This window comes from Idiotropiscis lumnitzeri, chromosome 8, assembly GCF_059441095.1.
Source record: "Idiotropiscis lumnitzeri isolate Australia: NSW breed Sydney's pygmy pipehorse chromosome 8, RoL_Ilum_1.0, whole genome shotgun sequence".
Lineage (NCBI taxonomy): Eukaryota > Metazoa > Chordata > Actinopteri > Syngnathiformes > Syngnathidae > Idiotropiscis > Idiotropiscis lumnitzeri.
Genome location: NC_142398.1, coordinates 18,814,634 through 18,841,614, shown reverse-complemented (window position 1 = coordinate 18,841,614; position 26,981 = coordinate 18,814,634). Strand labels below are relative to the sequence as shown.

At 41.3% G+C, this 26,981-nt stretch overlaps 5 protein-coding genes across 7 annotated transcripts; 2 read left to right on the top strand and 3 right to left on the bottom strand.

Annotated features, from left to right (window-relative positions):
• Nucleotides 1-591: 591 nt before the first annotated feature.
• Nucleotides 592-5,813, bottom strand: pi4k2a (phosphatidylinositol 4-kinase type 2 alpha). Its single transcript, XM_088302693.1, has 9 exons — nt 5,312-5,813; nt 3,437-3,637; nt 3,219-3,350; nt 2,990-3,147; nt 2,801-2,858; nt 2,606-2,705; nt 2,350-2,483; nt 2,161-2,220; nt 592-1,663 (listed from the first exon to the last, which is right to left on the bottom strand). Exons 1-9 carry the CDS (start codon nt 5,648-5,650, stop codon nt 1,502-1,504), a joined length of 1,344 nt encoding a protein of 447 aa, XP_088158819.1. The 5' UTR covers nt 5,651-5,813; the 3' UTR covers nt 592-1,501.
• A 573-nt stretch (nt 5,814-6,386) lies between these two features.
• Nucleotides 6,387-9,148, top strand: LOC148332564 (phosphoglycerate mutase 1). The gene is made up of 5 exons (XM_088302698.1): nt 6,387-6,529; nt 6,611-6,849; nt 7,689-7,963; nt 8,186-8,366; nt 8,594-9,148. The coding sequence occupies exons 2-5, from the start codon at nt 6,711-6,713 to the stop codon at nt 8,761-8,763; spliced, it is 765 nt and encodes a 254-aa protein (XP_088158824.1). The 5' UTR covers nt 6,387-6,529; nt 6,611-6,710; the 3' UTR covers nt 8,764-9,148.
• Nucleotides 9,149-9,239: 91 nt separating this feature from the next.
• exosc1 (exosome component 1) lies at nt 9,240-12,989 on the top strand. Its single transcript, XM_088302700.1, has 8 exons — nt 9,240-9,390; nt 10,199-10,314; nt 10,503-10,577; nt 11,032-11,120; nt 11,204-11,237; nt 11,320-11,370; nt 11,941-12,025; nt 12,466-12,989. The coding sequence occupies exons 1-8, from the start codon at nt 9,363-9,365 to the stop codon at nt 12,570-12,572; spliced, it is 585 nt and encodes a 194-aa protein (XP_088158826.1). The 5' UTR covers nt 9,240-9,362; the 3' UTR covers nt 12,573-12,989.
• A 55-nt stretch (nt 12,990-13,044) lies between these two features.
• Nucleotides 13,045-18,353, bottom strand: knop1 (lysine-rich nucleolar protein 1). Of its 2 annotated transcripts, XM_088302692.1 has the most exons (7): nt 18,224-18,269; nt 17,690-17,764; nt 17,171-17,233; nt 15,369-17,096; nt 15,222-15,293; nt 14,145-14,210; nt 13,045-13,998 (listed from the first exon to the last, which is right to left on the bottom strand). In XM_088302692.1, exons 1-7 carry the CDS (start codon nt 18,239-18,241, stop codon nt 13,690-13,692), a joined length of 2,331 nt encoding a protein of 776 aa, XP_088158818.1. In that variant the 5' UTR covers nt 18,242-18,269; the 3' UTR covers nt 13,045-13,689. The 2 variants fall into 2 exon arrangements, with proteins under 2 accessions (XP_088158818.1, XP_088158817.1); XM_088302691.1 differs by having other exon boundaries at nt 15,222-17,096; nt 18,224-18,353.
• A 1,021-nt stretch (nt 18,354-19,374) lies between these two features.
• gprc5bb (G protein-coupled receptor, class C, group 5, member Bb) lies at nt 19,375-26,200 on the bottom strand. Of its 2 annotated transcripts, none has more exons than XM_088302697.1 (4): nt 25,430-26,200; nt 23,887-25,015; nt 21,551-21,663; nt 19,375-21,458 (listed from the first exon to the last, which is right to left on the bottom strand). In XM_088302697.1, exons 2-4 carry the CDS (start codon nt 25,004-25,006, stop codon nt 21,414-21,416), a joined length of 1,278 nt encoding a protein of 425 aa, XP_088158823.1. In that variant the 5' UTR covers nt 25,007-25,015; nt 25,430-26,200; the 3' UTR covers nt 19,375-21,413. The 2 variants fall into 2 exon arrangements, with proteins under 2 accessions (XP_088158823.1, XP_088158822.1); XM_088302696.1 differs by having other exon boundaries at nt 23,887-25,006; nt 25,430-26,193.
• Nucleotides 26,201-26,981: the final 781 nt, after the last annotated feature.

The window sequence follows — 26,981 nt, the reverse complement described above, 5'->3', positions numbered from 1 at the left end:
GTGGATACGGGCTCAAGTGCAAATGTGATCGCACATGACATCAAGCACACCATCTCAACATCATAAAAACTGGAGCCCTTTGTAAGTTTGCGAGCGGAAAGTCGTAACGTGATGTGCCTCATTTAAAATTGTTGAAAATTATGATAGTTGTGTCCTCCAGGCGATTCAGATCGACATATTTGCGCAACTGAAGAATGTGCTAAACGCTACAACGGGTGAGGAGAAAGTAGAGGAAAGTCCAAAACTTCATTTTAAAACGAATTTGACTTTAGAGTATTTTGTGGATTCTCTTTATTGCATTGCCATCCTATTTTCTTATCGCAAACAACAAATATTTAACGACTTGATTTGTCAATCTGAGTCTTGGCTCCTCAAACTTGTGCGAATTGTCACGTGTCCAAAACACTCACCATGACATCACAAGACCGCATACACACTGGTCATGCCTTGCCTTTGACATTCCTCACACTTCGATGAAATTAAATGTGGGCTAAGTAAAATGGGTGGCATGGCAAGTACAGAACGATTCAGCAGACAAAGCCCGACCTCTCAATTTGTCAGGTTTTCACATATCAATGCACAAATGACGTGTATGGATGGAAGATTTTGTTTTATTATAATCTATTATTAAATATTACAAATTATACAGTGCATTGTCACAATACATTTTATGTCTGTTCTGTACAGCAGGACGTTACTTTATGCGGCTTCACCTGACAAGAAAAAAAAAAAAAAAACAGACGAGCTAATGAAATCATTAGCAGAAGCTAATGAATCAACGACACCGTCTACAAGCCTCTGGCACTTGCAGACCGGGCGATTCGATCTTCTTTGCTGGTCAATTAATTCATCGGTGGAAGCGGAATAATTAGGCTGGTAATTATCTCTGCGGAACAAACGCCTTCTCGAAGCACACAAAGCTCGTCTCTCCGCAGTCACCCCACATGACTTGAACAACCTCATGCCAACTGCAGGGAGAATCCATTTCAAGCTGTGAAACCACTTCACATTTCGTGCTCACCGTGTTGACTGGTGCGCGGTGCGTACATTTCCTAAACTTTCAGGGTTAAACCGGTGTGGGAGTGGTGAATATGCAGGTGAATGTTAAAAGGCAGAGCGGCATGAAGAAAGCATCGACGTGGGACGAGCTATCTCCCGTCTTCGGTGAGACGACTTTTGTTTTGGACTGATTGGCATGCACATGTGGGCGACCACACGTGTCCCTCGGGGCGTCCGTTAGAACGGCCTGACGTCTCTTTGCAAGAAGGAAGATTTCAAACTTCTTTGCATTCAAACAAGGCACCGAGGCAAACAAGGAAGATACAGTGTGATTTTCTTCCACTTTTTTGCCTCATTTCTCTCAAGCCAACACTCTCACTTTTTGTAAATTCAGTGTCCATTCGGAGAGGAGGAGGACGGTGGTAATTAAATCCATTTCCACGAGACAAACCTGTACTCTCTTCTGCCGCTCCCTGCTGTTCCTCCTCCCCGAGCGTGCTCCCTACCACCAAGTGAAGAAAGGTCTTCTACTCTGGAAACTCTGCGTGTACGACTCGCTATTGGCTCTCTGGGGGGCTCGGGCAGTTTCCACAATCACTGGGGGCATCTGGACCAACTGGAGGGGCGTTTTATCATCCTTAAGGGCTTGGCACAGGTTCAGAATCTTTGAACGAAGGGGAGGAGATGAAAAGCAAGGTCATTTCGTCAAGCGCCCAACCTTTTGCAAACTTAATATGTTCAATATTTAATATGCGGGGGCGTGTGCATGCAGGATGATTCTGGTGTGCAGTTAATGCAATGCTTCTCAAATAGTGGGGCGCGTGTGAACTTGGGGAACCAGCTTTTTCCCCCCACCATACTACAATGCAGTGTAGTTGCACCTCCACTCCAGTAGTTGGCAGTGGTGCTCTCCTTGCCCATTGTATTAACTCTACGGTGTAGGTTTGTTTTGCAACAAAAATGCTATTATTTATAGTTGCGGCGGAGAGTAGGTGGGTGGGGGGGCGCCAATTGTTTTCTACTTGCTGGGGGGGGGGGCATAACAGAAAATAATTGAGAAGCACCGAGTTAATATAAGCAAAATGATATTGGCTATGGATCATTTGACAGAAGATGTGTAAAAATATAATTCCAGCCTTCAGTGAGGCTGTGACAACTGACCTGACCCCTCATGACAGCGACTTGCTTGTGAAACTGTCCTCTATCAAAACCAGGGTCTTTCTGTGGGACAACATGTACATGTAAAATATTTTTTTTAAATTCTTGCAGTGTTTTTGTCCCTATTATCAGTCAGCTTCCTCCTGGCCACGAGAGCAAGTGTTGTATAATTCATCCCTACTTGTACTGTACCTTGAATAGTTCATAGAGGTCCTCTTCGAGATCTTTGATGAAATTTGGGTCAGAGAGTTTTGGTAGGACGAGCTCTCGGATTTCCTGGGAGAAAGGAACTTTAGCCTGGGAGAGCCATGCCCAGTAGAAAGGATCTAGATATGAAACAAAGTAAGTTGCTCAACACGTCTTGAACGTATAAAATGTGACAAATAGGCACCACAGGCATCACTGAGGTGAGGAATTCTCCAAAGTGGGTGCAGTGATGTGATCTTACATGCTCTCCACGAGTCGGGATGTTTGAGAGGGAAGGCTAGACCGTTGTCTATGGCTGCCAGCTTAATGATCGGGTCCTTCACGACAACCCAGTCTGTGTCCTGTAGCGATGGCGTGCGGAGCAATTCATTTTGACGGAAAACACAGGAATGACAAATTGACACTTAAGAGAGTGGACTGCGTGTGGGATTCTCACCCGGTTCCCCACAGCGTCCATAGGGCAGTCATATTTGAGAAGCCAGTTGTCATTTCCCCTGTCTGGAAACGGAACACAATTAAAAAAAAAAAAAAAAAAAATCCAAGCTTGTGATGTGTCTGTCCATGACCATGCTGTGTGTGACCACAATGACCACTGGACACGTGCTGAGCTGGGTGACTTGACCACATGCCTGTGTTCCTGATGATGTAATCGAGGACAACGAGCCGTTCGAACTGCAGCTGAAGCTGACGGTTGGTGTTCTCCGGCAGAGGCTCGGCTTCAAACCTGCGTAGCCAGAAGTCTGCATCTTTGTATCCGTCAACAAAGATTTGGAAGGAGCCCACCTGGAGGAATAGCAAGTCCATTAATTGTTTCTCATGTTTAATTCACATGAAAAAATGCAATTCTAGCTTACTTTAGGAGGTAGTCCAATCCTATGGAAGCGCTGACCCACTTTCGGTACCTTCTCCAAGGCAAGTCTTTTACCTCGAGACTTAACCCGGTCTATGGCGCTGTAGTTGAACGTTTCACTTGCCAAGTATACCACCTAGAACGGCCACACTGATTAGCAGTGAAAAGGAACTCCGATTCTCCTCACTAAAACTATTATTACAGATGTGTACGGATGTCTACCTTGGTCCTCGGAACGATATTGAGCTCCAGTTTCTGGTCCACTAGGCTGGCGCCGGCCTCTGAAAGGTAACCCTGGTTGAGAACTAAACAGTCGCGACCAAAACAGCACGGGCAGCACAGTTTCTGGAGCCACTTAGTCCATTTGGGGTTAAGCTGGCCATAGGGCTCTTCATTCTTAGGTTTAAACACACCGATGATCTTCTGTTAAGGGACATGGGGAAAGGAAAATTAAAATATAGAAGCCGCATTCTTAAGGATAATATTTCACATTGAATAGATAATTCATTTATATGCACTACTATACCATTTACTGTGGAACATCTATATTAAAATGTTACTAAGGTCGTCCGATTTGAAAATCAACTTAAATTTCCAGGAAAATGACACACAAAACTTGACACCACCGAACATAAAAAAAAATAGTCTCACACAAAAGAAGACAAGATCACAAAAAGAGCTACATATACTCAAAGTTTTGTGAAGTTGACTCCCATGCAGACAGGAACTCGGATTATGTCCTATTTTTTATGTTGGAAAAGGGGAAATGATGTTATGCTTGAGTATCTGTGTGACAAGCATTTACGTAACAGGAGATGATTCAATGTTGCGCCTGTAGTTTACAATCAGTCACGAGGCTGAGCTAGCATAGTGAAATTAAAGCAACCGCGAAAGTTAGCGTTTTGGAATGGATTCAGTTGTTGCTGTTTTGGGAACTTATTTGCTCCTTGGCTGGAATGGCAGCATATTTGTTTTCTGATGGTGAGTTCATTGACCTGTAGCATGAGGATGTAGAGTGTTGCCCAAAATTTATACAGTCAAGTCACTTATTTTACATTGAAAAAAAAAAAATCACATGACACATAAGCCGCCAAACAAAAAATTGAATACTGGAATAATGTGATGTAACCAACACACTGCTGGAACATCCAACTTGACCATTGCGGAATTTCTTTCATCCAAGAGAGCAGTCACATGACTACTAAGCACTTTGGTGGCCGAGTAAAGAAACCGGGGGATATAATTCCCACACATTCAGTGTTGAGGATTTGTTACTGTGTTGCAAACCTTAAAAAGTACAGAGAAGTTGCACAGGACCTAAAATAGTAAGTCTCAGATAGGAAGTGATGTAATGGTAAACAAACGGAGGACTTCTCGTAGATGCACGTACAACGTATGGAGGAATGTAACGATTGAGTGGTGCGGCACGTTTACTTGTCATCGCCATCGGAGCTGATCAGACATTAGCACAACTCAACTTGCACGATTGGTAAAAGAAACACAGTTTTGTAGCGTAGACTTGAGCAAAAGTGTCACCATTGGCCCAACGAAACAATTACTGGCCAAGTCAAGTGATGAGAGGTGGTGCGGCAAATGACAACCTTCGCTAGGATTACAAACATGGGACTTTGTTCTTCGCTCAGTAACACGCAGGATTCCAACAAGACAATATGTTAACAACCTGACAACTGTGGTGAAATTACGTCATTATCGCTTCTTTATATTTTTCAGTCATTCTGCTTGAGTTGAAAAACGGTCCAGCCACACCAACTACGAGGGCCTCTTAATTAAACAACACGTGACCCAAAGTAACTGAAATTTAGAAATGGGTCTCCATGACTTGTTAGCTGCTTACACAACAACTACACTAATTACGTACAATTAGCATATCATAGCAAGTTGTTGCGATAGTATTGTATTTATCTTTCTGGCAGTATGTAAAATGGGATCTTTGGTGGTGTATTGGTAGAGAAATGCCTCCAAGAAGAAAGAACTGCGTGTGTGTAGGGGTGAGTGGTGGTGGGGGGGGGATCCTTCCAGCATTCCATCGAACACTTCCTTAAAATGAGCTTTGACTTGGCTGTTCTTCCATCTTACCCCGTGTGAGTCTTTGACAAAATAGCTACCACTGGATCCTTGGTAGATCCTCTCTGGGTAGATCCCCTCCTCAATGGCTCGCTCGGCCTTGCGGATGATCTCTCTGAACTCAGGATCCTCCGGGAATTCGTTCCGGTGCGGTTCCCGCGGTGAGGTCCCGCGGTCCCGGTCCAGAAGCGGTTGTCTCTCCCGGCTGCGACTCGGACTGCCGGCGGGGATGCGAACCACGGAGCCCGGCGTGCCTCCAAAGGCGCCCCGCGGGCTGGCGGGCTCTGTGGGACCGTAGCTGAAATCATTTGAGTCACGTAGCGGAGAGACAAGGGGACTCGTCTCGTCCATAATTCTGGAGGTTGGCAAGTTGTTATTGCAGCTCGTAGGACTGAGAATAAGCTTGTAAACGCGAAAAAGTGTTGAGAAATAAAGTATCGCCGTTGGGACGTGAGTAGCTAACCAGGAAGCTGGGGGGAAAGAAGTAAATCAGATGACAGTCAGCTTCCGGGAAAAGGCGGAACCTGTTGAGTGTTTTGATAGTTAACCAATCAGCGGTTAGATCTTCTTGTCAGTCATCTACTCTCTCAGTCTGATTGGGTACAGTCTGACCGCCCACGGAAGACACGTGAGAGCGTACCAGTTGGTGGTTAATTAATTCCCAAATAAAGTCTTTTGATAAAATAAATGTGAGAAATATGTGTCGCGAAAGTATTTGCACTTTTTAAAGTTAAGGGTCAAAGGAATAATCATGTTGGTGTATGCTGCAATGCCGTTATGTCCATTGAACTGTGAAAATGAATGTATTTCATTTTAGATTAGTTTTGTCAGTTCTGACAGCACTCGAGCCTGCCAGTGGGCGCTACAAAAATCAACTGGGTAGATTTCGTCATTTTTTATTTATTTTTATTTTTTTACACATAATCAACTTTTCGTACGTTTTTTGGACAGTCTGAATAATTGAGTGTATTTTTATTTTCGCGTGTGACCTCAAGCCGTTTTCTGTTGTCCCATTATTTTCTTACCAATTAATATTTATAGTATACGAAGTAGTTCCTCAACGTAAACGAGTTTGCTTTATCTCCAGTGGGCGTGTGGACGTGCGACTGTGCGCATCCTCCATACTCCTGCTGCCTCCCCCTCCTCCTCTACCAGCGTAGCTCGCTTTCTGATTGGTCACAGCCGACAGGAAGACAACGAAGAGAACATTACGAGAGCTGTCAAATTCAGGCAAGACACGTCGACAATACTCGCTTGTAATTTCACAAATTAAACAAATCCATCTCTTATCTGCAACCTGCACGGTTGCAGCCACGTCAGGATAAAGCTGTGCTCGCTGCTGCAGCATTTCAAGAGGAGTCACTTGAGCATACGTTTCCGGAAATACAGCACAGAGGACATCGGCATTGGGATGGCTGCGTACAAACTGGTGCTGATCCGCCACGGAGAGAGCTGCTGGAACCAAGAAAATCGCTTCTGCGGATGGTTCGACGCGGATTTGAGCGAGACGGGAGAGCAGGAGGCCAAGAGAGGAGGACAGGCCTTGAAAGGTGCAGTTTTGTCACACGGCCTAATCGGCCATTCTGTCGGTCATTGGATTAGAACGCTGCAAGTCTGTTCTTATGCAACTGGGCCTGATGAGGGAAACAGGTTGCGAGCAGTGAGCCCGGAGCGACAGAAGATTATTGGTTAAGGAATATAATTCATATTTAGTGAAATTTTACAAAAAGAAGTATGTAATCTACAATTGAAAAAAAATGTCATCAACAAATAGATTATCAGAATTTTTTGTGCAATCTTTCTTTTTTTCCCCAATTAATATCAAGCATCCATCCCCTGCGATTGGCTGGCAACCAGTTCAGTGTGTTCCCCGCCTCTCGCACAAAGATAGGTGGGATAATTGGGGATAAGCGGTTCGGATGATGGGTGGATCGGTATCCATCTATTCTCTGTGCTGCATATCATTACTTGTGTCATGTGCGTGCTGTAGCATATCGCAGCTGACTACAGGTGAGCGGCTGAACGGATCACCATCCAAATGCAGTTTGATAAATCAACGTAAGGTTTTGCGTCATGGCCTGAACATAGATTCACACTTGCTGGTGTATGCTGACCATTTAAACTGCGTAAACAACAAATGATTTTGAATTCGAAAATTGGTTTTGATTTAATGGATGTGAGTGCACTGAATCAAATCGCTCCACTTGAAAATATATCACAATACTCATTGAATTGTATTTTATTGGAGAGCAGCCTTCAGTAGAGAGCATGGTCTTGGATTATTGGCCCAATTTATGACTTAAAAATATTTGCAGAAGCAGAGGCACGGCACATGCTGGAGCAAAATGAACAAAAAACGATTGTTGTCTTTGTGTCTATCTCTCCTCAGATGCTGGCTACGAGTTTGACATTTGCTACACCTCTGTTCTTAAGCGGGCCGTCCGCACTCTGTGGTTCGTTCTGGACAGCATCGACCAGATGTGGCTGCCAGTGCACAGGACGTGGCGCCTCAATGAGCGCCACTACGGTGGTCTGACTGGCCTGAACAAGGCTGAAACAGCCGCGAAACATGGCGAGGCCCAAGTCAAGATTTGGAGGCGCTCTTTTGACATCCCACCCCCGCCCATGGATGAGGGCCATGACTTCTATCAGATCATAAGCAAGGTATGTCTCTTTTTGCAGAGATCCTGAAACACACCCGCAGTAAAGCCGTAACAGAAAATCTGCTTATACGCCGCCTTTGCTCTTTACATACGGTATACTGCATCATTTAAAGTAAATTGGAAGTCAAATTTCATTTTTTTCTTTACAAGAAAATGTTCTATGGACCCCCACTAGTCTAAACATGACATTCTGATTATATTGGGAACCTTTCCTTTGTTGTAGGACCGACGTTATGCTGACCTGACAGAGGAACAGCTTCCAACTTGTGAGAGTCTAAAGGACACCATTGCTCGGGCTCTTCCTTTTTGGAATGATGAGATTGCTCCACAGATCAAAGAAGGGAAGCGGGTGCTGATTGCTGCTCATGGCAATAGCCTTCGTGGTATTGTCAAGCACCTTGAGGGTAAGGATGTGTGAGCGCTTTGTGCAGACAAAGACTACATTCACAAATTGATAAGCTTACCCATTTTTTTTTTCTTTCTACTTTTGCAAAGGCCAATTTTAGACATATTCAGTGCTATGTGACTTTAGGCTAAAATATGTCTAAATGGCGATGTTTGAGCTAAATTGGTCCGTCCAATAACAAATGATGCCACCGGGTTGTAAGCTCTGCCTATTATTGTATCGCAGGTATGTCTGAGGAGGCCATCATGGAGCTGAACCTTCCTACAGGTATTCCCGTTGTGTACGAGTTGGACAAAAATCTGAAGCCCATAGGACCCATGCAGTTTCTAGGAGATGAAGAGACTGTCCAGAAAGCCATGGCTGCTGTGGCGGCTCAGGGCAAAGCGAAAAAATAAACTCCACTCCAATGATTGGGGTAATAGTTACATCAATGCTGTGCTGTTCATTTAACAAAAAAAAAAAACATCTAGTCAACAAGCAAGTTAGTGTTGTCACTATCAAAAACTACACACAAGCAAACACTGTACCACGTTTAACTCAGTAATACTCACATTTGAATCGAATCATCTATATTTTTTGTCATACAAAGTTCTAAAGAATTGATATTGTGATGTATGTACTGGATGTGCTGAACAAAATTTTCATCTTGGACCTTTAGGTTATCCTACAATATATAGTAACACTGTTGTTGAACGACCAAGTTGTTTTATTTTGCACTTGTCCTTGCTGTGAAACTGAGAAAATAATAAATACAATGAGCTATTATGTGTTTAAAATCTGTTTTCAGTGTTTGTACTTTTTTTCAACATGTCTCTAATTCACATAACTTCTCAAGAAGTGCCAATTTCACTTCTCAGTTTCAACTTGCCAAGGCACGCTCTAGTAGGCATTTCTCTCTCTATGGTTTCCGGTTTCCTGGTGTAACCGACCAATCAGGATCGGCCTCAGCCCTACGTCACAACCAATCGCCTTGTGAGCAGTTCTTCTCGCAAACATGTCACCCATGAAGCTGTGTGTTCCTGGTGAGTTTTTTTTTAATTATTATTATTGTCGTTGACGTTAACCCGAGAAGCTCCAAGTTGATTAGGGTAACCTATGCATGCGGTAGTTCACTTGTTATAGAATATCATCCAGATTTTATTTCTTTAAAGTACTATTTCCTGGAAAACCCCAAACCATCGCTTGAAGGGCTAAGCTATGCTAAATAATACGTGCAGCTACCACGCGTGGGCTACATTAGTTTGCGTTGTACACATTGGAATCGCTAAGTATTTATGTGTAGATTGCGGCGTAGCTACGTTATTTTACGTTAAACATAAAATAATTTCGTTTTACTTACTAGGGTGTGGACTGTTGACTTTTACTTTCCACGGCAGGTTTCATCAGCAGCAGCCCTGCCCATCGCCCCAGGCAGGATAACAGCATTCCTTTCTGGCTTGTTTGAAATCCTTGGTTGGGTTCAGCCAAAAATTGTATATCAAGAAAGAATAATGCTTGGATAAAAGATGACTGTCGATAAATGCTTCAGAGGTCAAGACTGTAGTTCGGATTCGCGACTGTTGTCAGCCCCCTGATACTGTTTAAGTGAATGCCAGAGTAGCAATCCCCCTTTCTGCGTTTTAGACGACAAGAGTATTTTTTATAGTGTCATAGACACATGCATTAACCCCCCCCCCCACACCCACGTACGAAATTAGACTTATGAGCACAGGGCAGTTCACAGAGAGCCGCTTCCAAGGTAGAGGGCTCCCTCAGAGGAACACTGGAGGAACCTAAAAATAATAAATATGTTTCCTTTAAGTAAGCATTTTCGTATTTGTTTGTGTTCAGGTGATAAACTTTGCAGTGTAGACGACTGTACTCCTGGCGCAGGCGTGTATCTGCGGCATGGCTACATTTACTCCTCATTAGTCGGCTATGTGCTTAAGAAGAATGAAGGAGAGGAGGTGAGAGATCTGATGGCTCATATGCAGTCGGGTGAATCTGCCGAGGCACTCAGACGCATGGGAATGTGTCACGGCATTGTTCGAGTGACATGTCTTCCAAGCTGATTAACAACAAATGGAATCAAAAGAATGTTACAGCTGAAGTATTTTGACAAAAATCTTTTGTTTTTTTTTGTCTCCTTTTCTAGTTACCGGTCATCTCCGTTGTGAGAGAAACAGAAACCCAACTACTGCCAGATGTTGGAGCAATTGTCACTTGTAAGGTAATTAAATGTGACCCGGTACTGTTGATTGATTGATGTTTTCATTTGTGCTATTGTTATAATCGGAGGACAAATTAACCTTAAAGTAGTCCTTAGTACTTGTTCTCACTCTCTCTTTTGAAAAATTCTCCACATAAGATGCAAGGTGTGCTTGTTTCAAACAGTTTCTCACGCTCACTAAACCGAAAGACAATTAAACATTGTGTATTTCACAACAAAATGTTCAACCAAACCAATGAGTCGGGACTACAATCAAAGTGCCACCCCAGATTTGGACTTGCCTCTATACTGTAAAAATCCATAAAAAAGATTGTTTAAAAATCCACAATATAGCTTATACTGTATTTAATTCTATATCTATACGCACTTAGTCTTTTAATTTAATCATCGCTGGTGCGTTTTTTCATATCGTATTTATTAAGGACTGACATGGTCTTACTCTTTGATTGGACAGGTCACTAGCATCAATCCCAGGTTTGCCAAGGTCCACATACTTTATGTCGGCTCCACACCTCTGAAAGACCGCTTTAGAGGAACTATCAGGTACATCGAAAGTGCGCTTCAAACAATAACCATTTGTCAGTCATCGTCTAATGCAAAACTACGACTCTTCTCTGAACCCACAGAAAAGAAGATGTCCGGGCAACAGAGAAAGACAAGGTTAGTTTCGAAGACACAACAACTTCTGTGTATTTCATTTAAGATGGGTCGTTTTGTTTTTTCCCCCCAATGTCCTCTGCAGGTGGAGACGTACAAATGTTTTAGACCTGGTGACATCGTCCTGGCGAAAGTGGTATCCTTTGTCTTGTGTTTTCAATGTTTAATAATGCATTTTAAAATATCACGTACGGTATTCTTTAAAGGGGATGTTGACATTTATTTGCAATTAAATGTACTATGCGTCTTCACTAGTCAAATTCACATGGCATTCTGATTAATAATGCTCTTTTGGAATTTGAGTTAAGCAATAAAATCCACTCGTTTTAAGCCATCTCGGGGGGCGGCCATTTCGTCACCTCTTTTGACTGAAATCAACCAATCGTAGCTCACCTGTTTTCTGAAGCTGATTCCTGAGCAACTGTGATGTCATTTTTTGTCGGCGTAAGTGACAAAATGGCCGCCCCCTCTGATGGCAAAAACAGTTGTTTTTTTTGTTCAAATCCTATTCCGCAAACGCAATATTAATCAGAATGCCATATTTCAACGAGTGGGCCTCCATAGAACATTTTGGGGTTGACTTCCCCTTTAAGTGTGAAATCTTTTGATCCAGTAGCAGGACTAAAACTAATGCACTATGAATGATCTCATTGTGGCTAAACGTCATTGCACCATGTCGTCGTTTTCTTGACCTGGACTGTGACAGATTTCTCTGGGTGATGTGCAGTCCAACTATCTGCTGACCACAGCTGAGAATGAACTCGGAGTGGTGGTGGCCCACAGTGAAGCAGGTAAAGTCTATGAAACATGTCTACAAGATCTTTTTGAAAGAAAAATGTGAGCACATCCATCCAGTCAACAAGTTTGTTTCCATCGTTTAGATATTGTGGTTGTAGTCCAGAGGCGTAGAATCGCATCGCACCGGTTGTACTATTTTTGGCTAATGTATTTAGTTACATTAAGCCCGGTACTTACAAGCAAGCAACAAATTGATAGTCTGGCAAAACATTTCCAGGAAGCAATCTCTTAATTTGGAGATGTCAACATTCAGACAGTCAGTGGCTCAAGATTTGTTTTGGAATTGTATTAGTTGAAATACCGGAGCCTCTCCAAATTGTCATAATGCGCCAAAAATGGTAAATGCTGTAAAATTGTCTGAATATTTTGTCGCCGAATTGTCGCATTGTCTTTTTTATTGAAATCATGCATGTCATGTTTCCCTGTAAACCAGGCGCACAGATGGTTCCGATCAGCTGGTGCGAAATGCAGTGTCCACTGACGCATGGCAAAGAGTTTCGCAAAGTGGCAAGGGTGCAGCCGGAGTATCTGCAGGCGTGACAAGCTTGAGACTTGATTGTCTTCACGAGGAACACACAGCTTCCCCCCCACCCATTCCCAGGCAGACTCAGAGGCCTCCGTACTTGTTGGAATATATCCAGACTGGATGACATGCTTTGGACCTTTTTTGGACAATGTAAAGGCATTTGCTTTTTTGTACCAATGACAAACTCTAGGCTGGATTCAGGCGCATCTTAATGAGGTTGTACTTTAAAAATGGCCCCTTGCACGATTCAGTTTTCATTGTTTGGTGCTTATTTTCCCCAACACAAACCATCAATTTTGTTTGTGTCAATTTCAGAGTTCAATTTCTTGTTTTCCAGCGCATTATGAGCCTACAACAAACAAGCAGATGTTTTTTTTTTTTAATGAAGAATTTACTGAAGTTTGCAAGAATTAAACAAAATGAAAATGTTATCCTTACGCTTACCTATTACAGCTTCACAATTAGAAAAACATCACGCAAAGAACATTTGTGTCACTTTAGTTTATTTACAGGAAGCACTTGATGTAAGTGAAAAGACTACCATATCCGTAAAACAACATTCAAGCTGGAGATTGCAGTTTTAAAAAGCGTTTGTTAAAATCTGTATGACCTGACTGTAGACTATTATTACAATAATCAAATTTTTCATAATTATGACGGTCAGCAAATTTTTGCTAAAACGTTTTAACCAGAGATGAAAATAAACGATTTTTATTTTTTCACTGATTCTCAATCTGCCCAAAGTTTTTTTCACCAGGACATCATGTTTTAATAATACAAAATTAATATATGTAATATAGTAATGTATTTACTAATTTTATTTCTAAGATTAAGGGTTAATGGGGATTAGAATCAGGAACGTGTTTAGGGACACAAAGCAATCTCGAAATAAAAATTTAAAGTGTTGTGTGCGCCAATCATTGCCACACATGCATTATTTATCACTAGTTGGCAAAAAAAAATAAAAAATTAAAATGAAGGCATTAAGACCGCTCCCGAAACAAATCATGGGTAAACATAATGCGACTTGTGAGGGCCATGATTTTGGTCAGGGAAGCGAGGAGTCAAGTGAGGCAACATGCAAATGTTCTTTAAAACTGCAAACTCCGCCTTTTCAAGACCTAGCACCGCTCAGTCATCAAAGCGAACAGATCGACATCTACTGACGTCAATAAAAAACTTCTTTTGGGGCAATTCGCTAAACCCAAGTCCTGCTCCTCTGCTGTTGAAGTCTATTCGCCGTGAGTGGGCACGCTCATACTCTCCCATGAGTCCTTGCTGCAAACGCTCCTGCGTGTCCTTGCCCAGCGCCATATTTGGCTTTGGCGTGATTGTAGCGGCGGCCGGCTGCAAGTCCTTCTTGAAGCCGCCCATCAATCTGAGAAACTTCTGCTGCTGCTGAGAGCTTTCAAACTGGGCGGTGCTCCACTGACCGAAACCCTGAGATGAGATTTGGGAAGCGATTATTTTAAAGTGGCACAAATGAAGGCGCTTGTCTGACAACATTAAGTTTGTACTTCTACTCAGAATACACAGCCAAATCTGACGACTCAAAGCACTTGAAAATGTGAAAAGTGATCACTGACGGAAAGTTGGTCCCCTTGAGGGTGCGACGCCTGGTCCACTTCCATCTGTAAAGCCTGTCGTCTTTCCTGCGACAGAGCGAAACACAACAGGGCTGTCAAACTCAAATACACAGTGGGCTGAAGATGAACACTTGAACAAAGCTAGCATTTAATTTTTTTAAAAACAATATAAAAGCTGATTTTTTTTTTTTTTTTATTAAAAGTGATTTTTATTAATGCGACACAATGTTTAGTTTTTGAAATTACTATTCTCATTTTAAATGTTACTATTATATAGAATGTAAAATGGTATAGTAGTTAGTTGGCGTAGCCTCACGGGCCAAATATAATTACACTGCAGGCCAAATTTGGCCCGCGGGCCAGAGTTTGACACCTATGCACTACATCAACAAACATGGGGACAGATTTGCCACAATCAGATGAACAGTGAAGGTCAACAAATGACAAGTTGATGGCGAGACACTTTAACGCTGACCCGATTTTCGTTGTGTGCAACTCAAAATATGTAGCGGAGCGTGAATTGAGTTCTCTTCCTTAAAGGGCAAGTCAATTTTTTTTTCTTTACAAGAATCTGTTCAATGCATGCCCACTCGTCAAAACACGGCATTCTGGTTAATGTTGCGTCTGGGGAATATAAATTAAGTTCACTCGTATTCCAGGCGCATAGGAGATTATTTTGCAATTAATTTTTTTGATCACAAATTTGCTCTCAGTAGAACTCGCACAGTGGTTATTACTTCATTCACTACCAGCCGAGTAAAAAAAAAACAAAAAGATTGTTGACGTCTTTAGCCGTCAATGGCAGTAAATGAGTTACGAGTGCTTTAAATTGGATTAAAATGTAATTATTTTTTTAACTAATTAATCGCGATTAATCGCATTTTTTCCGCTACTATTTTCGGTCACGCTTTTAACAGATTGACTTGAATAACTGCGGACTGGAAGCAACGAACATGCGGGCTTGGCCAGAACGTCCAGATTACTCACACCGAGCTTGCTGCTAACTGTGTCGGTCGGTCCTGCTCTTTTCGATCTGTCCTAACGTAAAGTAAAAGTTATGTAAAGCTTGATTATCACCTGGTCGATGGTCAGCTCATCGGTGTTTCCGGTCTTCTCCGACAAGAAGACTACGTCTCCTTGAGGAACATCCTGAAGGAGAAATCCCAAAAATGTGAACCAAGCATGGCTAAAATGTTTAATAATGTCACTCAATGATGCACTCACCATTCGGGCGTCCAACTCTATTTTAATTTTCTTCTTCTTCTTCTTCTCCTTCACGCTGGAGTCAGGAGACACTTCGGGAAGCTGTTTCTCTTTCTGAGAAGTCTTCTTTTTTTTTTTCTTGCTCGGTTCCTGGTTTTCTGTTTCTTCACTTTTAGGCTCTTTGACTTTTCGTTTGTACTTCTTAGCGGATGCGGTCTCTTCTTTGGCGCCGAGCACATCCGACTTTTTCTTCTTGGGCTTTTCTCCTTTTTTCTTTCGTTTTGTCTCAGCCTCGTCGCTAACGGCAACGTCGCTCTTTGTGGGTTTTTCTACGTTGTGTGCTGCTGCTTTAATGGGATCCTCAGGTTTTACATTTTCGGGTGACGCAGTCTTCTTTTTCTTCTTCTTCGGTTTCGGCTCACGAGCTTCTTCTGGTGTTTCTGTGGCCACTTCACTCTCTGATAATTTCAGTTTAGAGGTTTTCTTTTTTTTTCTAACAGTGGTTTCATTCTGTTCCGCGATGATCTTTTTCCTCTTTGCTTTGTGTTTAATACTATCGTCTTCACTCATAACTGGCATCTTATTTTGTTCTTTTTTGGCTTTCTTTGGTAATTTTTCTGTTTGTTCTTTCTTGGCTTTCTTTGCTAAATTTTGTTCTTTCTCCTGCGAGTTTTCTGTTTTTTCTTTCCTTGCTAAATTTTGTTCTTTCTCCTGCGAGTTTTCTGTTTTTTCTTTCTTGGCTTTCTTTGCTAAATTTTGTTCTTTCTCCTGCGAGTTTTCTGTTTTTTCTTTCCTTGCTAAATTTTGTTCTTTCTCCTGCGAGTTTTCTGTTTTTTCTTTCCTTGCTAAATTTTGTTCTTTCTCCTGCGAGTTTTCTGTTTTTTCTTTCCTTGCTAAATTTTGTTCTTTCTCCTGCGAGTTTTCTGTTTTTTCTTTCTTGGCTTTCTTTGCTAAATTTTGTTCTTTCTTCTGAGAGTTTTCTGTTTTTTCTTTCTTGGCTTTCTTTGCTAAATTTTGTTCTTTCTTCTGAGAGTTTTCTGTTTTTTGTTTCTTGGCTTTCTTTGGTAAATTTTCTGCTTCTTCCTGCATCCAAACATTTTCTCGTTTAATTTTTGTCGCCTTATCTTTCAGCTTCTTCTTCTTGCACTCACTTTTATCCTTTACTCGTTTCTTTTTTATCTTCTTTTGGATGATCTCACTGTCTTCTGTCACGTAAGAACCGTTATTATAATGAACCTCTTTTTTTTCTTTGGTGGCTTTCTTTGCCATTTTCTTGTCATGAACATTGTTTTCTTTCGTGGCTTTCTTTGCCACTTTCTTGTCGTCTAGACTTACTTCTTCGTGTTTAATCCGAGTTTTCTTTTTTGACATTTTCTCTTTCCTTGTTTTCTCTTTTTCTTCTTGACTGTCAGTCCGCTTTTTCTTTGAATTTCTTTCTTTGCCAAATCCATCTATTGCATCACAACCATTCACCGCCGTCTTCTTTTTCTTTTTCTCTTTCTCCGCACCACATTCTTCTAAAGGCCCCTTGACTTTATCTACCGAGTGCTCTTTTTTTAATTTCTTCTTTTTATTTTCCACATGCTTTGCTGTACTGTCAGCAACTACGGGGTCGTTCATTTTTGTAGGTGAGGTTTGTTCTTTCTTGTGTTTCTTGTTTTTCTTTACAACATTTTCATCTGTCACATTCCTGATTTGAATTGTCATCTTCTCCTCAGATCTTTGCCCAAGGGAACATCTGTGATTTGACTGTGGGGGTTAATAAGATTACAGGTTCAGATTAAATATATAATTCAAATCACGAAAATGCGTACTTAACAAACCTTTGAGAGCTCCTTCGGTAGAGATTCCTGATCAATGTCTCGTTGCAGGGCAAGTCGCTTCACCTATTGGGGAACACAACCGAATTGAGTACGACTGACATTAAATATAGTGAAGACCACTATCACATTTGACAAGATCCTGCAGCTCTTTACAGACCAATCCATAAATATTCACACTGCAGAGAGGTTCTTCAGACTAATATTAAGAAGTGTAATATTAAATCATACCCTGGCCAAATTGTGAGCTATTTATTGTTTTATGGGCCTCTTCTGTCAATAAATGACACAATAAAGTGGCAGAAAATGAAATATTCAAAACTTTATTTGTTGTTATTTTGATATATATATATATATATATATATATATATATATATATATATATATATATATATATATAGGGCACCATTTGCCTGTATTGCAAGAGAGTGAGCATAATCAGGCAATCAATAAATGCAGTTTCACTTTAACTAGGTATTTGGCAAGCGAGTGAATAACTTTGGGATGAACTGTAAACATTACCTGGTCAATGACAATCATTTTGACTGTGGGTGCAGTTCTTTCAGAAATAAAGATCACTTCATCGTCTGAATCCGTCTGAAATTATTTAATGAATGAAATAAACAATGTTAGTTAGTTGTTTCTTTCGCGGTCGTTCCAAATCAATTTTTTTAGAAACAGAATCGTTACAGTCCAAGTTGATGGACGAAGGGAAAGTTAAAAGACATCGTCCAGATCCAAATATGAATGCCATTATGTAATTCTCCTATTCGGCTCGCACAATAGTAAATCCTGCTGCATGGTCCGATTGCTTTGTTGTACTTTTATTGTTGAAGTTGAAGGAACGCTACCCTAACATAACGTGCAGTTTAACTGTATATAGTGAGAAAGCCCTGTCATGCAAAGCCCACGTAAACAATTGTCTTCGTGGAGGCGGGCATCGTGTAGCTAATACCAGCGACAACTTCATATTCTTGATTGCGCAAAATAAATGGCATAACATCATATCGATAGTTTGATTATATAAAATGTAAACATTATATTAGTTTCACTTACGTCGCACACTTTATTCATTCACGTGTACGAGAAAGACCTTTCCAACCCGGAAGTGTGCGTCTGATTCCGGTAGTGACGTAAGATCCATATCCATAGCAACAATGGTACTTGTCTATTAAAGGTCCGTTCCATGCACAGGCTCAGACATGGGGCGTGCGTTTTTCACGCTGACCCACTAAATTTTCTTTACCGGTGAAATGTTATTCACTGTTCCCTTGTGGTTGCACGACGTTGTGCGCAACCTTTTGCAGTACGATGAGCCGGCGTCCTTTGTTTTTCACTTCATAGAATGCCCCGACTCCTTTGCCGCTGCTAGCTTAGCTAAAAAGGGGTATGTCGTACACCATGTACAATACATATCTATGCTTCATCATAGCTTTTTGGTATACTGTACTGTCGCTCTATGGTCCGTTTCAGTTTTTATTTCACCATCTTTAGATGCGTTAAGCAACTCAAAATAGTACTGAAGCAACTCACTTTTCAAGTGAGCAAAAGTATTGAGCTGGACATTAACATAAATGAAAAGCAAATAACATTTAATATTTGGTGGAATAACCTTTCCAACTGTATCAAGCTTGCAACTAATATTGACGTCACCAGACTATTGCATTCTTTTTTTATGCTTTTCCAGGCCTTTAATGTAGCCTCTTGTTTGTTTTGGAGGATTTCTCCACTTCACTCCAACTTTTCGGAAAATCTGTGCATTGTTCAAATGAAAAGTTCGGTTATTCAGAGTGCAACAAAATAGGAATGTCAGAGCATGCTCGAGGCCCAGTACACAAAATACAGAACATGGACTTGTGTAAATTATAGGTGTCTTGAGACAAAAAGTAAATGTAGCCTTTGTAAAAATGATTCCTAAACCTTTAAAATATCAGCCATCTGCTGAGCTAAAAAAAGGCTGTTTTCTTCTTTTCTAACGAGGATAAATGGTATAGAAAATGAATGGATACTATTGCAGTGCAATAATGCATACAAGAATCTGATGACAAAGGAAGGCAACCTTTGAGAGGAAATTTGCATTGACGTATTTGCCACTTTGTAAGAAATTACTTGACAAACATTCATCTTTTCCTGCCATAAAACTGTACAATTGCCACAAAATCATTAAAATACAATACAATACAACTTTAAGGTAAATACTGGTGATCTTCACATTTTAGGACACACTTTATTAAAAGCAATTTATATTTATAGAATATTACATAACTATGTAAAATATCAAGTCAAGATTTGCAGTATACAAAATTGTAGCATAAATCTCACTCACAAAAGCAACATTGCAGAAAACTCACAATAGTTCATTAATTCACCAGAAAGTCAGATTTGGTGCAAAATGGGACATTTGGTAAGAATTTGAACACCTACAGCAATTTTGATGATTTTGATTTGTAGCTTGTACAATAATATTGTAAATATATTTTAAATATACTGCAGTTTCCCTCCTATGAACCAAGTTCAGAAAAGAAACGTTTCAAATTTAGTAAGAATCACATTGCCATAAGACACTACAGCACCACTGTCATAAATAACAGTTTGGCGACAATCACACTTCACAATAAAAAAAATATACTGGTGTGTGGGCGTGTTTGTGCGTGCGCGTGCGCGTGTGCTTGTTTTGTTCAATTTGGACATTAAAACATTTGACCTTTTACAAGATAATACATCTCGATTATTACTACACAGAGACCATATTAACTCTCATAAAGTGCAAAATACAGCTTCCAAGGTATCTTAAACCTTGTACCGGGTCACATAAATGTACACTCATTGGTCACATCATTAGGTACACTTACAAAATGTAATGTAGTTTTTTCCAGGCGCCATTGAGCCAAGGCACCCATTTAACCCATTACAAATATCTTCCGGCACAAAAATTTCACAAAATTATGAATACTGAAATTATGATCATCTCCTTTTAATGAATTTACTCAGAAATTGACTAATCAAATTTTAAAATTGGGCCTGTTAAAAAAGCTGATATACTCACAGTAAGTCACGACATATTATTTTGTATAAATGGGGAAAAAAAGTGGTTACGCATGTTTATTGTCCTGGAAGAACTTGTAATTGTTCTTCCTGTCACATGACGTTTCTGGGATAAATAGACTGACATTTTGTAATGCCCAACTGATTAACTGGTCTGCCGATTATATTTTCCCATTTTAGAAAATGTCACAATCGGCTAATTAAAAGTTGATGTGCTCTTAATTTCTCGTAAATAAATGCTGCTGTTGTAGTCGCTGAGGATGCCGCAGTCGCACTATTTGTGCGCTCGAGGGCGCTGTGATTCCATTCAATCCAGCAAACTCCTGAGACAATGACCAATGACGGTTGTCACGTGACCGTGGTGGATTACCAGCAGCATTTCCAACCTTTATGGCAGATTGTCAGGTTGCATTCGTGCTGCACAATCTCCTGAGCATTTTAAAATGAAATCTCCTGCGAAAGTTTTAGGTAAATGAAAGCATTTGCAACTTGTAGACAAGCACTTATCGCGACAGAATACTTTGTCAAGAAACTTAAAAAAAAAAGAAGTTGGCTCCCGTTTCAGTTGAACGTCCATCATATATTTAAAATGCAACTCTGTCAAAGATGACATGTTTTGACATCTAAGAAAGATTAAGCAGCTAAAAGGTGTGCCTAATGATTTCACTTTTGGGTGCACTGGTAAATGGCTTTTGAAGTTGTCCGTTGACGAAAATCATGTGCACACGATGCAAGATATCGGGCAACATTGAGAAGCTCCCGATTATGTGGATCAGATCATGCGAGAAGAAAAAAAAAATCTGAGACAAAGCAAGCTTTTGTAAGGATGTGTTGTTGTATATTCATATCATGACGATTTGTATAATCATCAACCCCACGCATCGTCAGCCCACCTCAAATACTTCCTGTTATCTTATTTACATATTACAGACACCTGTGCGTTGAGAATATTAAAGCACTGTGTAACTGGTATTCACAGCAGCCAAATTCATTCATTTCCACCATCCTTTCGTTTTGAAAAAGTGACGCAAACCCTCAAAATGCAGAATTCAAACATGTATGCAGAAACTTGAAAAGTATTGAGCTGTTGGCAGTCCATCCCGTATGATATGTTATGTCTCTTTAAATTATTACTCCTCGTCAGGCATCAGGAAATTAAGGAACAGACATGTGACCCGGATGTTCACGTCCCATTATCACTTTACCACAGTCGTCTTCCAGTGTAGTTAATGGGCGCCGTGGGCATCTATATGATGGTGGGGGACAAAAGTGAATTAGATGGATTAATTGTGAAATTGTTGACGAGTGACACACTTTATTTTGAGAGGCAACACTTACCGTACCGCCATTCATAACAAGAGCCATTTCAGTTGGTTGGTAGACGTGACCTCTGAAGGCGATGCCAGGCCGAACACTCCCATGACCGCTCTGGTAGTTTCCACTTCGGAGACCTGAAAGACGAGCAAAGCAGTCAAATGTATCGTCATCCAATCAAGTAAGTGCTCTTTGATTTACGGTCAATGTCGTGTTTTTTTTTTTTAATTCCCAAAGGGACTTAACAGGAGTGGGAGTATGGATAAAAATATGTAATGCTAAATGGCTTGTAATTGTTATTAGTTTCAAATTACAACGGCGTGGTGTAACTGCAAAGAATTCATTTGTATGATTTTGAGGAAAAAGTGATAAATGTATGTCACTACAGTCACCATGCTAAGGGTAAAGGGAGTCAAATATAAGACAAATACATCATGAATTTACTAGGAATTGTCTTTCAAGAACTTTTTTTTACAGTATTATACATATTTGAAGAGAATTTATTTTTCAATTTTTTTTACCTTTTTATTTTTGATTTTTTTTTTTTACAAAATTGGACTAAAGGCTTTTTTTCTTACAAGAATGTCATAATATGAGAACCAAATATTGTGAAGTAATGTTATAAAAGCTAATTTGCTACATTAACATTACAAGAAGAATATTTTTCTCGAGATTTGAAACAATTTGCAATCATATGAGAACAAAGTCATAATATTATAGAAAAGAAGTCTTATTTTTCAAGCAAAAAAATCTCAATGTAGCTTTATATTTTTTAATAATTGAAATTAACATTTCAAACATACATTAAACTATGTTTTCCTGAATATTCTATCATTGTATTATTCTAAAACACTATCTAAATATCCACATTAATTCTAATGTAATTGTAATTTTCTTTATGATAACTCTTTCATGTCAACATGATGACTATAAAAAAGAAACCAGCGAAAAAGTAGTCACGTTTCACTACTTTCCGAACATTGCCGCATCACACATGAGGAATCTGAAAAGATACGAAACTTCAACTAATGTCAACTTACTAGTCGCACTAATATTTTGCATTTTATCGTCAAACATCTACCTCTACATAAGCACTCATTAATGACAAAATCCCTTTACTGTCCATAAAATCTAAAATATTGTGGTGATCCCGCTACTAATTTCAGAGGGTGACTAATATTAAATTGTAGTGTCTTCCACTTATCAAAAAAAAAAAAAATCTTATCCGGTGGCTTGTTGCAATGTAAGCAGCAAGTACATGGGCACAAAGTTCAATGTAATCTTCCTCAGTCAATTGTAAAACAGCCAAAAGGAATGTGTCAGTCTCCTAAATATGACGACACTTTAATTCTTTCTTTCAACCATTGTCTTTGTCTGGTTTGTCCTTGTGCCTTGCTGTTTCTCTCTCCATCAGTAGAATTGCTTAAAAAAAAGCACAGAAGCTGGGATGACTCATGTATCACCCTGCCGAAGAGGCTGTAAAATAATTAGTGTTTAAATCAAGGGTTTTTTGTATAGTTGCAAGATTTTGTATGAATGTCAGTTCCAATGGTTCTTCTCTTATATAATTTTGGTGAGATCTTTAAAGGGGAAGTCAACCCCCAAAAAATCTATTAAACAATATGTTCGATGCAGGCCCATGAGTCGAAACACGGCCTTCTGATTAATATTATGTTTGTGGAATATGAGTTAAGCAGTAAAATCCGCCATTTTTTTAGCCATGTGAGGGGGCGGCCATTTTGTCACTCCTGTCAACTGAAAATGACATCACAGTCGCTCAGGGTTCAGATAATGACCAATCATGGCTCAGCTTCAGAAAACAGGTGAGCTGCGACTGATCGTTACCTGAACCCTGAGCAACTGGGATGTCATTTTCATTTGTCAAAAGTGACAAAATGGCCGCCTCCTTAGAAGGCTAAAAACGGGTGGATTTCACTGCTTGAGCCATATTCCACAAACCAAATATTAATACGAATGCCACGTTTGGACTAGTGAAGGCGCATAGAACATATTTTTGGAAATAATTTTCAAGCGTTGACTTCCCCTTTAAGAGAAATCTGTTGAAGATGAGGAGCATGTTAATCGAGGCTGCACTCATGAAGTGGTGCCTTCAAATGGATTGTGCTTATAGTAAATCATATTTTTGCTTAATTTTCTTTATCTGTCTCTTAATTTTACATTGAATGAAAAATAAAAGCCCAGATGATTTGTGTTTCCGGTTGCCTAGCAACTGTACATTTGCAACTGTACGCTTCTGCTCCATCTTGATGTCAAAAGTGTTCCACTCAAAGTCAGAATTCAAACACTCTTAAAGAACTGTTGAACAGTAACACACACAGACACACACAACGTGAGCATACTTGCACCGTGCTCCTCCATCGAAAAGGCCTGGTTTTCCTGGAAGGGCTGGTGAGAGTGTGCTGGGAGCTCATCTCTGAAATGTGGAGGAGGAGTTGTCTCACTGGTGTCAAAGAAATCTTGCCTGCCGCATTGCGATCGGTTCCACAGACAGAGGTGGCTCTCCGGAATGCCGTGGAACAGCAGAAGGATCCAGCCCTGCACCACCAAGGCCACCGCCAGAGCAGGCTCATCCAGCAGACGGTCCTCCGCCTTTCCCGCTCCTGCTCCTGCTCCTGACCTCCCCACTTTCCCCCGGAGCCTCACAGCTTGGCTCCCATAAAGATAAAAGCCGAGCCAGGTCACCCAAAGCAACGCTGACGCCAGACTTGCCAGGAAGAGCCACACTGCATTACACTTCCATCTCCTTTTGTCACTCTCTTCTTCTCTATCCTCATCATTCTCATGAGCCGCCTCGACCACCAGTTCCCCCCCACACAGCACGACCCCTAACGAGAGCCCCATAGCTATGAGGAGCAGCCCTAAGGTGTAGCTGCACGTCAGAGCAAAGTCCAAAGGTGGATACTCGCAGGCCGGATGACCCTCCCTGACGACAGTGAGCAGGACCCATTCAGCAGAGATGATCCCCTGAACCAAGGCCAATGCCAAGCCCAGCGCCGCTAGCGTGCTTCCCGAGGGGCTCGTCTTCCCAGCCACCAGCCTCCTGAGCCTCAGGCCCTGGACCAGCAAGCTCGAGAAGCACAGGGCGAAGAGGGGACCCCAGAAGGCTCGGCGAACCACACAGAGGACCTGGTTCTTTCCCACGAGGAACGCCAGAGAGATGGGAAATATCCCGAGGAGCGTGCCCAGGAGCAGGAGAAGAGGTCCCACGCCTGAGCGCCTGGCTGGGTCTGAGATAGAGCGAAGCTTGACGAGGAGGAGCGTGGCGAGGATTAGAGAGGTGAGGCCCCCGCTACAGGCCACGGCCTCCAAAACGACGCCCCACACTGACTCCAGGTCGCACAGCACTCTGTAAGGGGGCTCCACATGCTCGCTGCATCCCAACGGAGGAGGAGGGGATGGGTGCGAGGTGCAAGAGCCGATCAGTAGCAGGAGGAAGATGGCGAAACTCTTGACAGCCATCTTAGAGGCATGTTGGAGACAAGAGGAGAACCGGTTATGTGAGACAAATACAACCAAAAAAAAAAAATTGTCTGAAAAAAACGGAATATTTCTCTCTTTGGAAGCACACTCATGCTCTCACAGCGCAGAACAGAACTGATTTAAGCACTGGGCTATAGTTTCCTAGGCAACGGGAAATAGCGTGGGCTGACATTGCACGCCGGGCTTTGAGAAGTCGAGCTTGAGAACCAAAAACGCAGGCGCACGCACACATCAAGGAATAATTATGTTGGACTTTATGAAATACCCGAATTGACTTCATGTTGTTAAGCGGCAAACTGGTCTAAACGCCTAAATTCAGATTCCAAATTCAAATCATTTCTAACAAGTGGAACAACACTCACACATCTCTATATGATTAGAATATTCCATTTTCTGACTTACCTCTGGTAGCTTCGCAGCTTCAATTCTTAATTACAGATAATAGATAGGCATCCTATTCTTCATTTCATCATTTGGAGAGTTCCAATCGCCATGAATAAGACCACTTTTAAAATCCTCAGGATTGCAGGAAGCAAACAGTTTCCATGTTGCGTTTGAAAAACGTCCTTTAAGTTGTTTTGTTTGACAGATTGCGTCCCGCTGCTGCTGTGAAATGACAACGCTCCCCCTCAAAAAAAAAAAAGATGGTCAGTTCTTGACTACTTCTGGCTCATCTTCAAATATCAAATTATTCTCTCTTTCAATCTCTCTGCTTGAACATGTCTCTTCGTCTCTCTCTGACAACCACTGTCGTCTTCATCCCAGTCACTCCGTCTGCATGTTTCTCTCTCCCTGCTGCATGTTGACTGTGCGGAGGTGTCAACAGAGATGCAATCCCAGCTTTGCTGGAGCTCACCCACGTATGGGAAGCAGGGACTGCTGGTGCACACATCCAACCAGGAAATAACGAGCACACCACTTCACACCCGAGGGTTTTTTTTTTTTTTCAAAGTTTGTGTTTTTTCCCCACTTCTCCTTCGCAGCATTCATCTTCACACTGAATCATAGCTAAAAATGGGATGTTCAGCCTTCCTTTCTTTGATGACGCCACAGTAGATCAAAACAACACTTGGCAAATTGTTCACGTCACAGGTGTCCATTAAGCGTATCGCTAGCTGAGTGAGGAGAGGATTTGGAGTGATGAAGGCAGATGGTCCGCGCTCCGATGCCACGTGGTCATCCTTGTAGGAAACGTTACATAACAGCCAATCATTCAGCCAAGACTCCCTTTAGGGTGGACTCATCTCGTGCCCTGGACACGGGCTCATGTTGATCTGGGGATGGAGCAGATCTGAAGGAGGCCGTGACAATCAGCAGGAGTCATGGAATTTTGGCAATCGAGTCAGTTTGGATCAAAGTGAAAGAGACTGTTACTGGCAGGTAGTACAACAGTGACAGATTATAGTCAGACACTAGAGGAGCCAAAGCTGGCTTGTGGTCCACAAATAAACTCTGAGACAAACAAACACATGAACGGAAAGAAGAGCAGTCATCTCATCCCGCTATTAAGTAAATACTTATTAATATGTTAAAACAGTGGTGGGCGGTCAAGGCCTTCGCTGCTTGGCCTAACATAATCAAGAAATCATGATCATATTCGTCACATTGATGTCATATTAGATCCTGGTGTTGAATTTTTATGTTAGATTTTTTTTATCCAATCAGAATTCAGCTAGCTCGTGTTGCCAGGCAGGTTTCACAAGACCAGTAGCATGCACTATTCTTTCCGAGGCCTTCAGATACAATTGTGCGGGCATTAGAAAAAGTCATGACACACACATTGAGTAGGTCAATTTGTGAATGCTAAACCACAATCTTAACTATTTTTTCCAAATTAATTGTATTTTACAAACAGTTGTGACTGAAGTTCTATTTGTTGAGGAGTTGAGTCCTTCCATGCAGACATAAAGGCCACTGTGAAATGCAGACAAGCAATACAAGTGCTGACTAACAG

Excerpts from the sequence above, each read along its gene's own strand:
- LOC148332564 (XM_088302698.1), top strand. The coding sequence starts at position 6,711 with ATGGCTGCGTACAAACTGGTGCTGATCCGCCACGGAGAGAGCTGCTGG. Across the intron at positions 6,850-7,688 it reads AGGAGGACAGGCCTTGAAAG|ATGCTGGCTACGAGTTTGAC; the intron begins GTGCAGTTTTGT and ends ATCTCTCCTCAG. Across the intron at positions 8,367-8,593 it reads TATTGTCAAGCACCTTGAGG|GTATGTCTGAGGAGGCCATC; the intron begins GTAAGGATGTGT and ends ATTGTATCGCAG.
- exosc1 (XM_088302700.1), top strand. The coding sequence starts at position 9,363 with ATGTCACCCATGAAGCTGTGTGTTCCTG. Across the intron at positions 11,121-11,203 it reads CGCTTTAGAGGAACTATCAG|AAAAGAAGATGTCCGGGCAA; the intron begins GTACATCGAAAG and ends CTGAACCCACAG. Across the intron at positions 11,238-11,319 it reads GGGCAACAGAGAAAGACAAG|GTGGAGACGTACAAATGTTT; the intron begins GTTAGTTTCGAA and ends TGTCCTCTGCAG.
- knop1 (XM_088302691.1), bottom strand. Across the intron at positions 17,234-17,689 it reads AAATGATTGTCATTGACCAG|GTGAAGCGACTTGCCCTGCA; the intron begins GTAATGTTTACA and ends GTTCCCCAATAG. Across the intron at positions 14,211-15,221 it reads ATGAGCTGACCATCGACCAG|GAAAGACGACAGGCTTTACA; the intron begins GTGATAATCAAG and ends GCTCTGTCGCAG.
- gprc5bb (XM_088302697.1), bottom strand. The coding sequence starts at position 25,006 with ATGGCTGTCAAGAGTTTCGCCATCTTCCTCCTGCTACTGATCGGCTCT. Across the intron at positions 21,664-23,886 it reads GATGGAGGAGCACGGTGCAA|GTCTCCGAAGTGGAAACTAC; the intron begins GTATGCTCACGT and ends CTCGTCTTTCAG. Across the intron at positions 21,459-21,550 it reads TTGTTATGAATGGCGGTACG|ATGCCCACGGCGCCCATTAA; the intron begins GTAAGTGTTGCC and ends ACCATCATATAG.
- pi4k2a (XM_088302693.1), bottom strand. The coding sequence starts at position 5,650 with ATGGACGAGACGAGTCCCCTTGTCTCTCCGCTACGTGACTCAAATGAT. Across the intron at positions 2,706-2,800 it reads TGGACGCTGTGGGGAACCGG|GACACAGACTGGGTTGTCGT; the intron begins GTGAGAATCCCA and ends CCATCGCTACAG. Across the intron at positions 2,484-2,605 it reads TCCCGACTCGTGGAGAGCAT|ATCCTTTCTACTGGGCATGG; the intron begins GTAAGATCACAT and ends TTTCATATCTAG.